At 55.0% G+C, this 13220-nt stretch overlaps 1 protein-coding gene across 7 annotated transcripts in view; it reads left to right on the top strand.

The window, feature by feature from the left end:
* Positions 1-6136: 6136 nt before the first annotated feature.
* PTDSS2 (phosphatidylserine synthase 2) overlaps positions 6137-13220 on the top strand; it is a 29559-nt gene continuing 22475 nt past the window's right edge. For 2 of the 7 annotated variants that reach the window (XR_005020825.1, XR_005020826.1), the window contains exon 1: positions 6312-6529. Coding sequence is in view for 3 of the 7 variants with exons in the window: in XM_036859406.1 (XP_036715301.1) it covers positions 6348-6529 (182 nt within the window). In the remaining 4 variants the exon portion in view is untranslated. The other 5 variants (XM_036859407.1, XM_036859408.1, XM_036859406.1 and 2 more) reach the window with 5 other exon arrangements.

Here is a 13220-nt window from a genome sequence, read left to right as displayed (position 1 = left end):
GCACCTGTGGCCCCTTGGGCAAAGGCAGCATAGCATCTCCAGCCTGGGGGCGGGGGGGCGCAGGAAGAGGAGCCCCGGCCTCGCCCCACAGTGGAAGCTCCCCTACTCTCAATGAAGGATGGAAAGGGCAGATCTCATCTAGTCCTATCTGGAGAGGAAATGGGTGCGGCCCTTTCGGAAAGCAGTCCAGCAATAAGAATCTAAAGCCTTAAAAATTGTTTATACTTTGGTCCATTAATTAACTTTTTCTAAACTATCCTAAGAAAAACTCCAAAATATTGAAAATATGTATTACTATGTCCTTTGAGGCAAAAATTATAAACCACCTAGATTATCAATAATAGGGAAATGTCTGAGCAAACACGGTATACTCATATGCTGATTAAGCAGCCATTAAAAATGATGCTTTCAAAGAGTTTATGACAGCATAGGAAAATGCTTATGTTATACTGTTAAGTGAAAAAAACATAGATTGTAAACATATATACATTTTTTTATCTCAACTAAGTTAAAATGCATTAAAATACCAGGAGAGGGCTTCCCTGGTGGCGCAGTGGTTGAGAATCTGCCTGCTGATGCAGGGGACACGGGTTCGAGCCCTGGTCTGGGAAGATCCCACATGCCGCGGAGCGGCTAGGCCCGTGAGCCACAACTGCTGAGCCTGCGCGTCTGGAGCCTGTGCTCCGCAACGGCAGAGGCCGCGATGGTGAGAGGCCCGCGCACCGCGATGAAGAGTGGCCCCCGCTTACCGCAACTAGAGAAAGCCCTCGCACAGAAACGACGACCCAACACAGCCATAAATAAATAAAAAAAAAAAAAAAAAAAAAAAATACCAGGAGAGTAGTTTTTATATTTGATATTTATATTTGCGTGTGGATGGTGGAATTGTGCTTTTCTTCCTATAGTTTGCTTTCTTTGACACACATCACTTTTATAAACTTTATGTTATTAAATGCACTTTGTTGTCATATTAAAGTCTATTATTAGGAACTTTGTTCAGACTCAGCCTCACTCTCTGCCTTGGTTTTGAGTACATCTTGTGAAGAAGCCGCACCCCTTCAGGCAGTGTGGCCTGGCCACCCCGGCTATTGGCAGGCTGACCCTGCCCTGTTTTGGGCGGAGAACTCCAGTCGAGGTGCACATGGGCCTCCGGCTCCTCCCCTGTGAACCCTGGACCCTGCTCTCCTTTCCTTCCTCCTCCACCTCCAGAGAACCCTGCACAGCTGTCGTCTCCCTCTGAGGGCCAAAGTGCAGCAGGACGCAGGCCCCCCATTCCCTCTGTCTCTAGGGCGCCCCCCCAGGAAGAGGTCAGAATGACAAGTCTACCAAGAGTGCCCCAGGCTCCTCCTCAGGGGGGAATCTGTCCTCCCAACCCCAGTGGCCTGGATGTGGCCGAAGACCCTCTGGGGTCTCTCTGAGGGTGCTCCTCGAGGCAGCACAGGCAGGGCGGCTGAGGTTGGGGTCTCCCGAGTCCTCTCCAGGCTGGTCCCAGGCACCCCACCCCCCTCTGGCTTCTCTGGCTGACGGAGCCTCTCCTGGGCCATAGACCTCGCTGGGCTCAGGCACCTGCAGGAGAGACCCCTCCCCCAGGCTGGGCCTCTGCTCCTCCGGTCTGCGGGAAGCTGGCCCGTGCCTGTCACACCAGGATGGCATTGGGGTGGGGACCCAGGCCCCTGATGTCCTCACCCCAGGAACACTTCTGACTCCCTGCTGCTCCCCACCAATGCCTCTGGGCCTTAAATTTCAGCAGTTCCTGTTTTCTTTCTTTTTTTAAAAAAATAGTGAATGCCATTTATTTATTTATTTATTCATTTATTTTTATTTGGTTACACCGGGTCTTGGTTGCGGCAGGCATGCTCCTTAGTTGCGCCTTGCAGGCTCCTTAGTTGAGGCTCGCGGGCTCCTTAGTTGCGGCATGCATGTGGGATCTAGTTCCCTGACCAGGGATCCAACCCGGGCCCCCTGCATTGGGAGCGCGGAGTCTTAACCACTGCGCCACCAGGGAAGTGCCCTGTTTTCTTTCTCAGGGAGCAGAGAGCCGTTCTTGGCTGACTTTACAGCCCTGCTGTCCCAAATCCTTCCATCAACCCTGAGAAAACTCCCAGGCGGCAGGTGTGCGAGTGGCGGGCAGAGTTCTATGCAACCCTTCACCTTTGCAGGTTTACCACTCCAGTGGAAAATAATAGTCATGGTTCTTCTACAGATTCGCAACTTTTTCTCTGCCTTCCTTGCAAGAATGTTTTCGGAAAGCATTTCTGCCAATATTTTCACCATTTACCACCACAAATGTGTCCTGCAGGCCTAAGGAAACCTTGGGATCTGAGACCAGGCCACTCCCATGTAACCTTTGACCTGGTTCTTTGAGGTGTGGTCTCGGGACACCAGCAATCCCTCAGCAAGGCCAGAATCGGCCACCGTTAAAGCCCCTGAATTGCTCCAGTGCGCTGGGGCTTCCCACAGTCACCGCCATGGCTGAGGAAGGTCACGGCCTCTGCACCCTCCCCACATGGGGTCCCAGGGGCAGCCCCTCAATGGTTCTGCAGGCTCAGAACCGCAGCAGGCCAAGTCCTCAAAGCTGTTCTGCTAACTCCTCACACCTGTGTCAACCTTAAAACGAAATAGCCAGTTATTTCACTAGCAAAATGAGTTTATTTGGGAATGGCAGAGGAACTGCTGTTCAGGAAACACAGACTATGGCCAACCACAGGCAAGTCTGGAGAACAAAGGAGAGGAACTGTTACTTTATTGGGAGGGGCTGCTTTGAACCGGAAGTCCATGGAGAAAAGCGCAGGGTGGTGATGGGTTCTCGTGTGCTGGGTGGTGGTAGCTTCTCTCTGGCTGGCTATTGCTGGGCAAGGAGAAAAACTTCCTTCCTTCTGCTGGGTAGTAAAGCAAGCTTCTTCCTGCCCAGGAATGTAAAGTAAGGTACGTGAGTGAGAGCTCCCCCTTCAGGGTTTCCCAACTCCATTTGAAATGAGGTTTCCCTTTGTTAATTTTCACACCTGCCACCTGGCCACCTGGGCCACAAAGTGTGGTGGGCCTTGCAGATGCCCCGCCCCTCCCCCTCTGGCCTGTCTCCAAGTCTTGCAGTGGGAGGGGTGAGGGGGCTGCAAGGTGTCCAGGGTGAAGCATCATGGTTAGGTCAGAGACTAGGTGGAGGTGAGACCCAGATGTCAGGCCCCAGGAGCAAAGCTGCAGGTGCAGGGGTCTCTGCAGAGTGCAGGGGTTCAGGGGAGAGGCTCCAGGGGGAAGAAGAGGCTGGGCCAGTGGATTACGAACCTTTCTGTGCCTCAGTTTCTCCTCTTTAAACCAGAGATAAAAATAGAACCTGGGGTGTAAAGATCACAACAGGTACCATTTGTGAAGCTGTTGGGAACGCTCTGCATTTAGAGTGAACAGTTCAGTAGTTTTTAGTATACTTACAGATACATGCAACCATCACCACAGTCAATTTTAGAATATTTTCATGTCCCTGAAAAGAAACCCAGTACCCTTGAGCAGTCACTCCACATTCCCTTCCCAGCCTGTGGTGACCACTATTCTGTGTCCATGATTTGCCTCTTCTGGCCTATTGACATCTCATATAAGTGGACCATATAGTATATAGTCTTTTGTCACTGACTTCTTTCACTTAGCACAAAGTTTTCAAGCATAATGTACAACCCATGTTGTAGCATGTGTCAAAACTTCTTTCCTTTTTACAGTTGAATAATTTTCCATTGTATGGATATACCACATTTTTTTGCATGCCTTCATCAGTTGGTGGACATTAAGTCACTTCCCCTTTGGTTATTATGAGTTATGCGGCTATGAACATTGTGGAATTAATTAAAGAAACCAGCTAAAGCTGGAGTTGGGATAGGCCTGTAGGGGAAGCTCTCATGCCCTCAACGCATCGTCAATGACCCCCAAACAGTAAGAGATGTCCCCCTACACCTCTGACAGGAAGGCATCTCTGTTAACTATCTAGCAGAAAGAAAAAACTTCTCTCTGCTTCACTCTGATTGCAGCCAATCAGAGACTGCAGTGGCCCAACCTATGGGAAGCCTCCTTACTTTGGACCCCCAGCTCCTCCAGTGGACTCTATCAAAGCCCCTTCCAATCCCCCTTTTCCCTATGAAAGCAAGTTCCCTCTCCTTGTTCTCTGTATTTGCCTGTGGTCCACCATGGTTCATGTATCTCGAATTGTAATTTCTCTGCTATTCCTGAATAATCTCACTTTTGCCGGTAAAATAACTAGCTATTTATATTATTGAAGTGGACACATGTGGTGTCAGTAGTGGGGTCTGGAGGCAAACCCCAAGGGATGAAATTGACTGAGGCATTGCACCAAGCCCTTTGTGCTTATTGCCTCTGGGAGTCGCCACCAGCTTTTGGTTTGGTGAGTCTCCTCTCGGATTCTGAGCTCTGCTCTTTTTGCGTTTTGAGCTCTCCAACTTTATTCAGGACAGAAGGCTTTGTCCTTTCAGGGGTGTGGTTTCATCCTTGGTGAGTACTCAGCTGTTTTCTGAAGTGCACAGTAGCAAGGTTCTCTTTTGGGGACTGAGCAAATTGGGATCTAAGAGTTTTGTTTTATTCCCTTTGGAATCTGGGTTAGGACTCTAGCAACTTTCTTGGGTATTCAGGAGAACTTAGGGAAATGGGATCCTGGCCATCTAAATGCTCTGGGGGCAGCTCTCCTTTGGGGACTCCAGCTAGTTTCATGTTTAAAATCTAGGGACCGCTCTACATGACTATTTTTTAACTAAGTGGGCCAAAGTAATCCAGAATTACAATGGCCATTATGGGAAACTTTTGATCTCCCCAAACTCGTTTTTCTTAAAATTAAATTGGAGGACTGAAGTTCTAAAATTAAACAAAACGAATGGTATATTTATTGTCATTGGTAATGCAAACAGAAAAAGACCTCCCCTTACACCTCCGACAGGAAGGCATCTCTACGGACCACCCAGCCGGAGGAAGGAAACTTCTCTCCTCCCACGGCAGCCCAGCCAATCAGAGACTGCAGTGGCCCAGCCCATGGGAAGCCTCCTTACTTTGGACCCCCCAGCTCCTCCAATGGGCTCTGGTTATCACAGCCCCACCCAGCTCCCTTTTTTCCCTATAATAGCACGTTGCCCCTCCTTGTTCTCTGGATTTGCCAGTGGTCCACCATGGTTCAGAGACGCTGAGCTGCAATTCCTTTGCTATTCCTGAATAAGCCTGCCTTTGCTGGTGAAATAACTGGCTATTTTATTATTAAAGGTGACAATATCCATGTACAGTTCTGCATGGACAATGTTTTCATTTCTTGAGTATATACGAATTGCTGGGTCACATGGTAACTATGTTTCACCCTTTGAGCAGCTGCCGGACTTTTTCTTTTTTTAATTTATTTATTTTTTATTTTTGGCTGCGTTGGGTCTTCGTTGCTGCGCGCAGGCTTTCTCTAGTAGCGGCAAGTGGTGGCTACTCTTCATTGCGGTGAGCAGGCCTTGTGGTGGCTTCTCTTGTTGCGGAGCACAAGCTCTAGGCGCGCGGGCTTCAGTAGTTGTAGCTCGCGGGCTCTAGAGCGCAGCCTCAGTAGTTGTGGCACATGGGCTTAGTTGCTCTGCGGCATGTGGGATCTTCCCAGACCAGGGCTTGAACACGTGTCCCCTGCATTGGCAGGCGGATTCTTAACCACTGTGCCACCAGGGAAGTCCTGCTGGACTTTTTCAAATGGGTCAGAGCTAAATGTTTTTGCAGGGGGCTCTGTCTACATTAATAATTTGAGTCAACCAAGATCAGCATGTCTACTACTTTCTTAAGACCTACTCTCCGGCCATGAAGAGGACTCTACAGGCTAGAGTCTAGAGCTCCCAATGGAGACTGGGGAGAACACGCCTGGGCCCAGGGTGTTGGGAAAGGGGGAGTGCTGGTGGCGCACCGGGGGGGGGGGGGGGGGGGGGGGGAGTGGGGGAGGGCAGGCCGCCTGGGGAGGAGGGTCTGGGGCGGAGCTCGGGGCAGACCGCGGGGGAGGAGGGTCTGGGGCAGCCCGGGCGCCCCAGCATTATAGGGAGACCCCCGCTCTTCCCACAACTTTGCCGCGCTGGTTACCTAGCAACCAGGCGGCATCCCTCCCAGCAAGCACTGCTTCTAAAGCACGACATTGGGGACTACGAATCCCAGTATGCCTCGCGCCCAGGCGCTCGGACTACAAGTCCCACAATGCACCGCCCGCCCTTTTCTTGCCGCCCCCCGCCTCTACTCTCCGGAGACCCTGCGGAGCGAGCGCCGCGACCCCTTCCCGGCGCTCTTCGCGCGGTCTCGTGGACTCTGGTGCGTGGGGTCAAGGCGCGGGGCAGAGCTGCCGGGGTCGGGGCGTCATGCGGAGGGGTGAGCGCAAGGGCGCCGAGGGGCCGCGGCCGGGGTCCCCTGTGCCCGTGGGCAAGGCCTCGCTGGAGGAGCCGCTGGACGGCGCGGCCGCGGGCCGAGCGAGCGGGCCGGCCGCTGGCCGCCGCAGCACCGAGTCAGAGGTCTACGACGACGGCACCAACACCTTCTTCTGGTGAGGGACGGTGGTTCGCTTCAGTGCCGGCTGGGGTCGCGAGGGGCGTGGCCACGTCGTGCGGGTTGGGGGTGCCCGCAGGACCCCGGGACCGGCCCCTTGCTGCTGCAACCCCGACCCGGCCTCCCCGGTGGTCCAGCCCCTCATCTCTGACCCCTGCGCCCTATCCTGGGAGGACTTGGCTCCGAAGTCACCTCAGAAAGGCTTTTCCTGCCCTCCCTGGCGGCAGTCCCCCGCTGCCCTCCGTCGTGATCCCTTTCGCTGACGGTGCTGATGCCGTGTGAAATGATCGTCTCCTCCCCCGGCACGTGGCGGTAATATCGACACCTTACTCCGCGCCGGCAGCTGAGCGAACGAGTGTGGAGGAAGGCTCTTCCTCTCTTTAGTGGCCCCTCGCCAGGCCAGCCCTTTGACCCCTGTGCAGCTCGGTCCCGGCCAAGCCTCGGGGTCAGGCTGTCCTCTAGTCTACCTTCGCGGGGGTCAGGGAGGGAGAGGCCGCCAGGAGCAGAGTTGGAAGAGTTCATGATGTTGCTTTAGGCCGAGTTGGGCACTTTTGCGTTTGAGGGTCCAGGAAAGCAGTCTTGGACCAACAGGTCCCAGGTGTGGCTCGTGCACCTGACGGCTCAGTGACCTTGGGCTACCCTTCGCCAGTCTGAGCTTCTCTTTCCTTGCTTCTTAGAGACACAAACCCCATACGCTAGAAAGTGTGCTTCTTGAGAGGAGGGCTGTGGCCGTTCTATGCTGCTCCGTTCACGGCCACCTGAAGTTGTATCCCGTGGTAGGCCCGGGGGACATTTGTGGCTTTGGTGCCAAGAGGGCTCATGGGAGAGACAGACGTGTAGGCAGCAAGGGTGCCGTGTGGAAGCAGCTCCTCAGAGAGGGAGCCTGGGACCGCAGAGAAGATGCCATCAGGAAAGGAGGAGAGCCTGACAGAGCCACTGGACAGTCGGCGAGGTGCCACACAGCTGGAAACCTCAGGGGAGGTGCACGTGGGGCCACCGGTGTCTTGCTTGTGTCTGACTCGGGAGAGACAGGGAAGCAGATGTGGTGGGGGAGGCGTCCCTGCATCTGACGAGGTCGGGATCTTCCCTGTGGGTGTGGGCAGCTGCTGCTGGGGGTGGCCACCCAGCCCTGTTCTGGGGAGATACTGTGCTCCAGTGGCCTGGAGCCAGGGGGAGGGGGAGAGGGGTGGGGTGCCCTCCTCGGCGAGGGTGTGGCCCCAGAGCTAGAGACATTCTGTGAGTGGACCAGGCGCCTCTGCTCGGGGGACAGGGCCCCTTCAGACTTCAGGACGGAGGGCACCGTCCTCCGACAGCCCGGCTGGTGACCACAGGGGGGAGACTGAGGTTCTGGAGTGGTGCCGGGCTTGCTTTCCTTTCCCGTTCACTCGGCGCATATTTTGGGGGTGCCAGTTGCTGTTCTAGGAGATACAGCAGAGAACTAAACAGGAAACTTAGGTTCTGGCGCAAGACTGGAGCGTCAGAAGGCTCAGCATGCTGGCCGAGCGGGTGCTCACAGAAGCCAGAGGGTTACGAGGGCACGTGCGGGCTTCTTCAGAAGCACAGAGCAGCGGCCCGCGGGTCCCTGCCCACGGGGACACAGAAAGGCCTGCCGTAGCTGCGCTCACCTGCGGGGAGGCCTGATAGAGCCAGGAAGGCTCCGAGGAGGGCGCGCCGCGGGGCTGCCAGTTCCCGGGTACCGGCCTCCTGGGCCTCCTGGGCGGGTGTCTGCAGCCTCCGCACCGCAGGTGTGTGGGGTTGTTGCTGCGTCCCGGGCCTCTGCCCTCAGCTGTGCAAGGGAAGAAGCTTCACGTTTCCTCAAGGCAGGTAACCAGATGCTCACCTGGCGAGAATGACTTAGTTTTACCTGCAGGGCCCAGCCGCGTACCTTCTTCTGAGTCTCTCGTCATTGACTTGCTGTGCTGGGATTTAAAAAACTCTTTATTTTGAGTTTTAGGGAATTTTATTAATGGATGTTACCAAAAAATTAACATAAAGACTAAAAAGTATGTATTTGTGGAAACGACTACATGTTCCAAAATTACTCGGAAGAACTCTTGCATGTTCAAAACCTTGTTTTTACAGTTTTCGTTTCCAAAGGAGCTTGGGCTTCTTGGGGGCCATGTATGAGGATTGTGAGTTTCTTTGTTATTACTTGTCAGCCACAGAGTATGGAATTAAGATTCAGCCGTGGAGCCTGAGGCTGGGCTGCCCCAAACTGGACCTCGGGGAAGGGGCAAGAGGACCGCTGGGGTCTGCGGTGGCACAGACACCACCTCTTCTGCCAGTCGTGGTTGTCTTCATTGGGGAACACCTGGTGGAAACGTTCAGGACAGTAGACACAGTGCAAAGATACGGCAGCTCGATTTCTCTGAAAATTGTTCTGGACGCTCTTGGAGACCCAGTGCCCCGACGGGTGCTTCTGAACGTAGCCACCTGTAGGTGGAAGATAGGTGACTCGCCGTTGGGTCACCGCGCTTCGAGTCAGGGACAAGATGGATGGTTGTGACATTTTGGAAATGCTCACTGCATGCTCACATCTTACAACATTGAGCGTTCGGTGAGCGCGGGCTCTGCTGTCAGCAACGCGTCTCACAGTAGCTGTGAGAATCTGTGGGGCAGATCTTAGACGCCCCACGTTCCTCAGTCAGTGTGGGTTGGGGTTTGCCAGCTTCGCCCACATCAGGGCAGCATGACTTGCCAGCTGGTGCCTTTTTGGTCCTGCTGGTCGGCAGGCCAGGAGGGTCGGTGGCCCCAGGTGCCTCTCGCAGGCCTGGGACAGGCCTTCTGGTCTTGACGTTCCCTGGCCAAGCCGCCGCTGCGCACTCAGTCTCACAGCCGCATCTTCACACCTCCTCTGATTGGTCTGGCAGGCGGCCTCCCTGCCCGCTCGGCGGATGAGCATGGTCATCTCTAGACAGGGGCTGACAGCTGGGTATTTTCCGCTCGCCGTGGCAGGGAGCCTGCTGTCTTCATGCCCTCACCCTGGCCCAGTGGCCGGAGTCACAGGATTTACGGCCGATCTCTCCCTGTGCCTGGATCCCCCACGTCATCTATTAGTCACTCAACCAAACGGTGCATTCGTCTTCCTGGGCACCGGGAACCAGGAGCAAGAGGTCGTTGCCCAGCTCTGGCATCCGAGAGGGACACGGAGTCTTCCGTGCTGTCCTGCGCCACTGACGTGTTGTTTTTATCACGTCTCTGTGGCCACAGTGAACATGCAGAGCTTTTCCAGCCCCAGCACCCTCGCTTTGCCACGTCAAGTCCATCTCAACCCGTCTGGCCTCTCCCCTTGGGCTTTGGTGGCGCCCGTCAACAGTGTTCGTGAAGACAGTACCTGATCTGCCCAGCCTTCCCGTCTCAGCGGCTCCGTCTTCCTTCCTGGCCACCTAGTTTCCTTCTGGTCTCACTTCCCTTCTGTCTGGAGACCTTCCTGGGGTGAGTGATTCGTTTAGAGCAGGTCTGCCGGCACCGGATTCTCTACTTCTTCCTCCATCCGCGAATGTTTAGTTCACCTTCGTTCCTCAGGGATGTTTTCGCTGGACATGGAATCCTGGTTCAACATTTCTTTTCTTTCACTGCTTTACAAATTTTGTCCCACTTCCTCTGGCCTCCATGGTTTCTGAGGAGAAATCTGAGCTCAGACTTGGTGTTTGAGCTGAAAAGAAGCCTGGTGCGGAGTCTGTGCTGCGGTGGCTGAAAAGCAGGGACCTTTGGGACCAATTCTAACATCTTGATTTCTGACTTTATTCCTGTTTTTTGCTTTTTTCCTCTGAAAACGCTCACCAGGGTAGGCGTGACCCTGCCTCTTGGGGCAGGCAGTGGGCATTCTGGAGCTCAGGGCCCGTCCGGTGCCGCCCCTCGCGGTGCAGGCCGCTGACTCCGCGGGGACCGGGCCTGCCTGCCTGCCTGCCTGCCGAGGGTGCTGTCCCGTGGCTCCGCCCCCGGCCCAGCAGACACGTCTACACAGGCCTGGAGCTGAACCCCGCCGGCCCTGAGCGGTTCTGCTCAGTCACGCTCGGCCGGCTTGGGCTCCACGTCCCGTCCAGCGTGTCAGCTGCGCCTTCTGGGCAGATCCAGACCAGCCCCTCCCGGCATCTCCTGCCCGCCCTGGAGGGTCGCGAGGCGGCCGCGTCTGCTCTCGGCTCTGCAGCGGCTCCTGCTCCACCGACGTGAGTCCGGGCCCCCCAGGGCAGGACCCCCTCCTCCAGCCACGGTGGCCCCTCAGCCCTTTGCCCTCGCGTTGCTGGCCTGGACCTGCACCCCCGGGTGTCCTGCGTGAGGCCCTCCCTAATTCTGCACCCCACCCCACCCCGTTTCGTTGTCCCCATACCCAGCCTTCTGTGTGTCTTGCTGTGTTGGAACGACAGCTCGGGGAGACAGGGTTGGGGTTTGTTGGCATCTGGTAGCTGCTCTGCGCCGCTTAGTGTCTGTGTCACTTAGGCCCACTGGCCCTGGGTCTCATCACCTCACGGCGAGGGTTTATGAGGTGATACAGGTGTGCTAGAGGCATCCTGAGCAGGGCTCAGACCCCAGACCCTCACCACCGAGCTGCGTGACCCTGACACTGCCGTTTACAGCTCTGACCGGCCTCAGGGGCCAAGGTGACGGAGAGGCCCATGCCTTATCGTCGTCACCCTCGTAATCCAGATGCCCTCGGTCCCTGGTGGGTTCTCAGTGACTCTTGTTCTCCCTGCTAGAATCTGATGTCTCCTCTGGGTCGGGAAGGGTGGGCCATGTCCTAGACCCAGGAGAGGCAGCTGAGTCCCTCTGTGTGTAGGTGTTGGCTAATGTCCAGCAGAGGATCAGTTTCTGGGTCACCACATCCAGAGAACCTTAGGAGTGAAGGTCTAAAGTAGGACCTTATAATGTAGTCTCTGTGCTGTAATTATTCCGCAGATCTCTCAGGCACTGAAATGTTTACTATACAGAGTTCAGCTGAAAGGCTGAGATTTTCCTGAAGTTCCCTCATGGCCTAGGACTCAAATGTGAATATATTAATATTGAATTATATGAAAATAGTTAAAATAGGAGATTTGCTCACTTCTAATAGTTTTAAACGCCAGTATTGTGAAATATGGCAAAAGAATGTGCTCTCTGCTTTCTTTACTTGGAGCCAACTTATCTGAACATGACTGTTTTTGTTTTTGTTTTCACAAAGAAAATAAAATTTAAGTGAAGGGCGTAACACCTGAATAGATGGAGAGATACTCCTTGTCTTGTGGATGGGGGACTCTCAACTAGTTGTTACTCATCAATTCTTCCTGGGCTAATTTATAAATTCAGTGCTGTTCCAGTTAGAATCCTAATAGAATTATTTGTGGCAGCTGTCAGGCTGATGTCAAAGTTAAGATGGGAGAGTAAATATGCAAGAATAATCAGGATGGGGAAGAGGGCTGGCCTGCCGGACGTCAGGATGGGGTCTAGCTGTGGCCCAGGCCTCTAGCGCCAGCCTGATCTCATGCAGCCCCACTCTTGCGTTTTAGAAGATTACTTGAATCAAGGTGCGATTGCTTTCCATGACACACACCCACCTGAGGGTCTGTACCCACACTCCAGCGCCTCATACATGGTGCCCACCACCGGGGTCGGGATGCAGGACATTCCATCGTCTTGGAAGCTGCTGCCCTAGCACCTCCCCCGCCAATCTGCCGTCCATGCTCTGTCACCGCCTCTTGTGAGTCTTGTCGGTGGAAACAGACAGCAGGTTGCTTTCGTGCCTGGCTGTCAGCATGGGGTTAACGTCCACATACAAGTCTTTGAATGGACACGTGCTTTCATTTTTCTCAAGTAAACACTCAGAAGGAATGGCTGGCTTGGGTGGTAGACTCTGTTTAACTTTGTAAGAAACTGGGAAGCTTTTTCAAAGCGGCTGCACCCTTTTGCAGCCCCACCTGGAACGTGTGAGTGTTGGTGGCTCCGCGTCCTCGCGAGGACCCTTCCTCGGAGGCACTCGCGCCGTCAGTGGTCCCGTCCCAGGGGGCGGGCGCTGCTGCCTGCCATGCTGCATGTCTGCTCCCACGGCGACCAGTGACGCTGCACATCTTTTCGTGTGGTGTTGGCCATTTGTTGATCTTTTTCTTTGACGTGTGTGTTCAATCTTCTGTTCGTGTTTCAGGAGATTGTCTTTATCGTTGAGTTGTAAGAGCTCTTTATGTGTTCTGGGTACGAAGGCCTTTGTCGGGTGTACGTGTCATCAGTGTTTTCTCCTGGCTGGTGGCTGGCTTTTTCGTTTCTTCACTGTGTGTTTCACGGAGTTTGGACGAGAGGCCAGTACTGGGCTCGATGCTTTTCGTGTGTTTGTTCACTCGTCTTCAGGGTGCCCTTCAAGGCTGGAGGTGCCCTCGTCTAGAAATGGAGGGCCGCATCGCCTCTCCACGGACACGGGAGCTGGGCCTCTGCCCCTCTGCAGGCAGTCGTTCAGGGCAGAGGGGCCCGGGCGCGTATGTGACTGAGCGGCGTGCGGGCTGGTGCCGGACTTGCTGTGCGCCTGGTTCCAGGAGAGGCTGCCCGCTGCCTGCCGAGCGCCGCCCCTGGCCCACATCGGGGCTCTGGAGGCCCAGCCAGGGTGGGCAGGCGGAAGCGGGGAGCCCACGTCTCACCCCCCCTCCCCCCGGGCAGCCGTCCCTCTGCCCGGTCCTCTGGGCAGGCGGCCGTGGCCGGCCCCGCGCCCTTCTCGCTCCGGCCCTGGG

The sequence above is a fragment of the Balaenoptera musculus genome, chromosome 8 (genome assembly GCF_009873245.2).
Source record: "Balaenoptera musculus isolate JJ_BM4_2016_0621 chromosome 8, mBalMus1.pri.v3, whole genome shotgun sequence".
NCBI lineage: Eukaryota > Metazoa > Chordata > Mammalia > Artiodactyla > Balaenopteridae > Balaenoptera > Balaenoptera musculus.
Note: the sequence above shows the minus strand (reverse complement) of the source record. Positions and strands in the feature narration are given on the sequence as shown.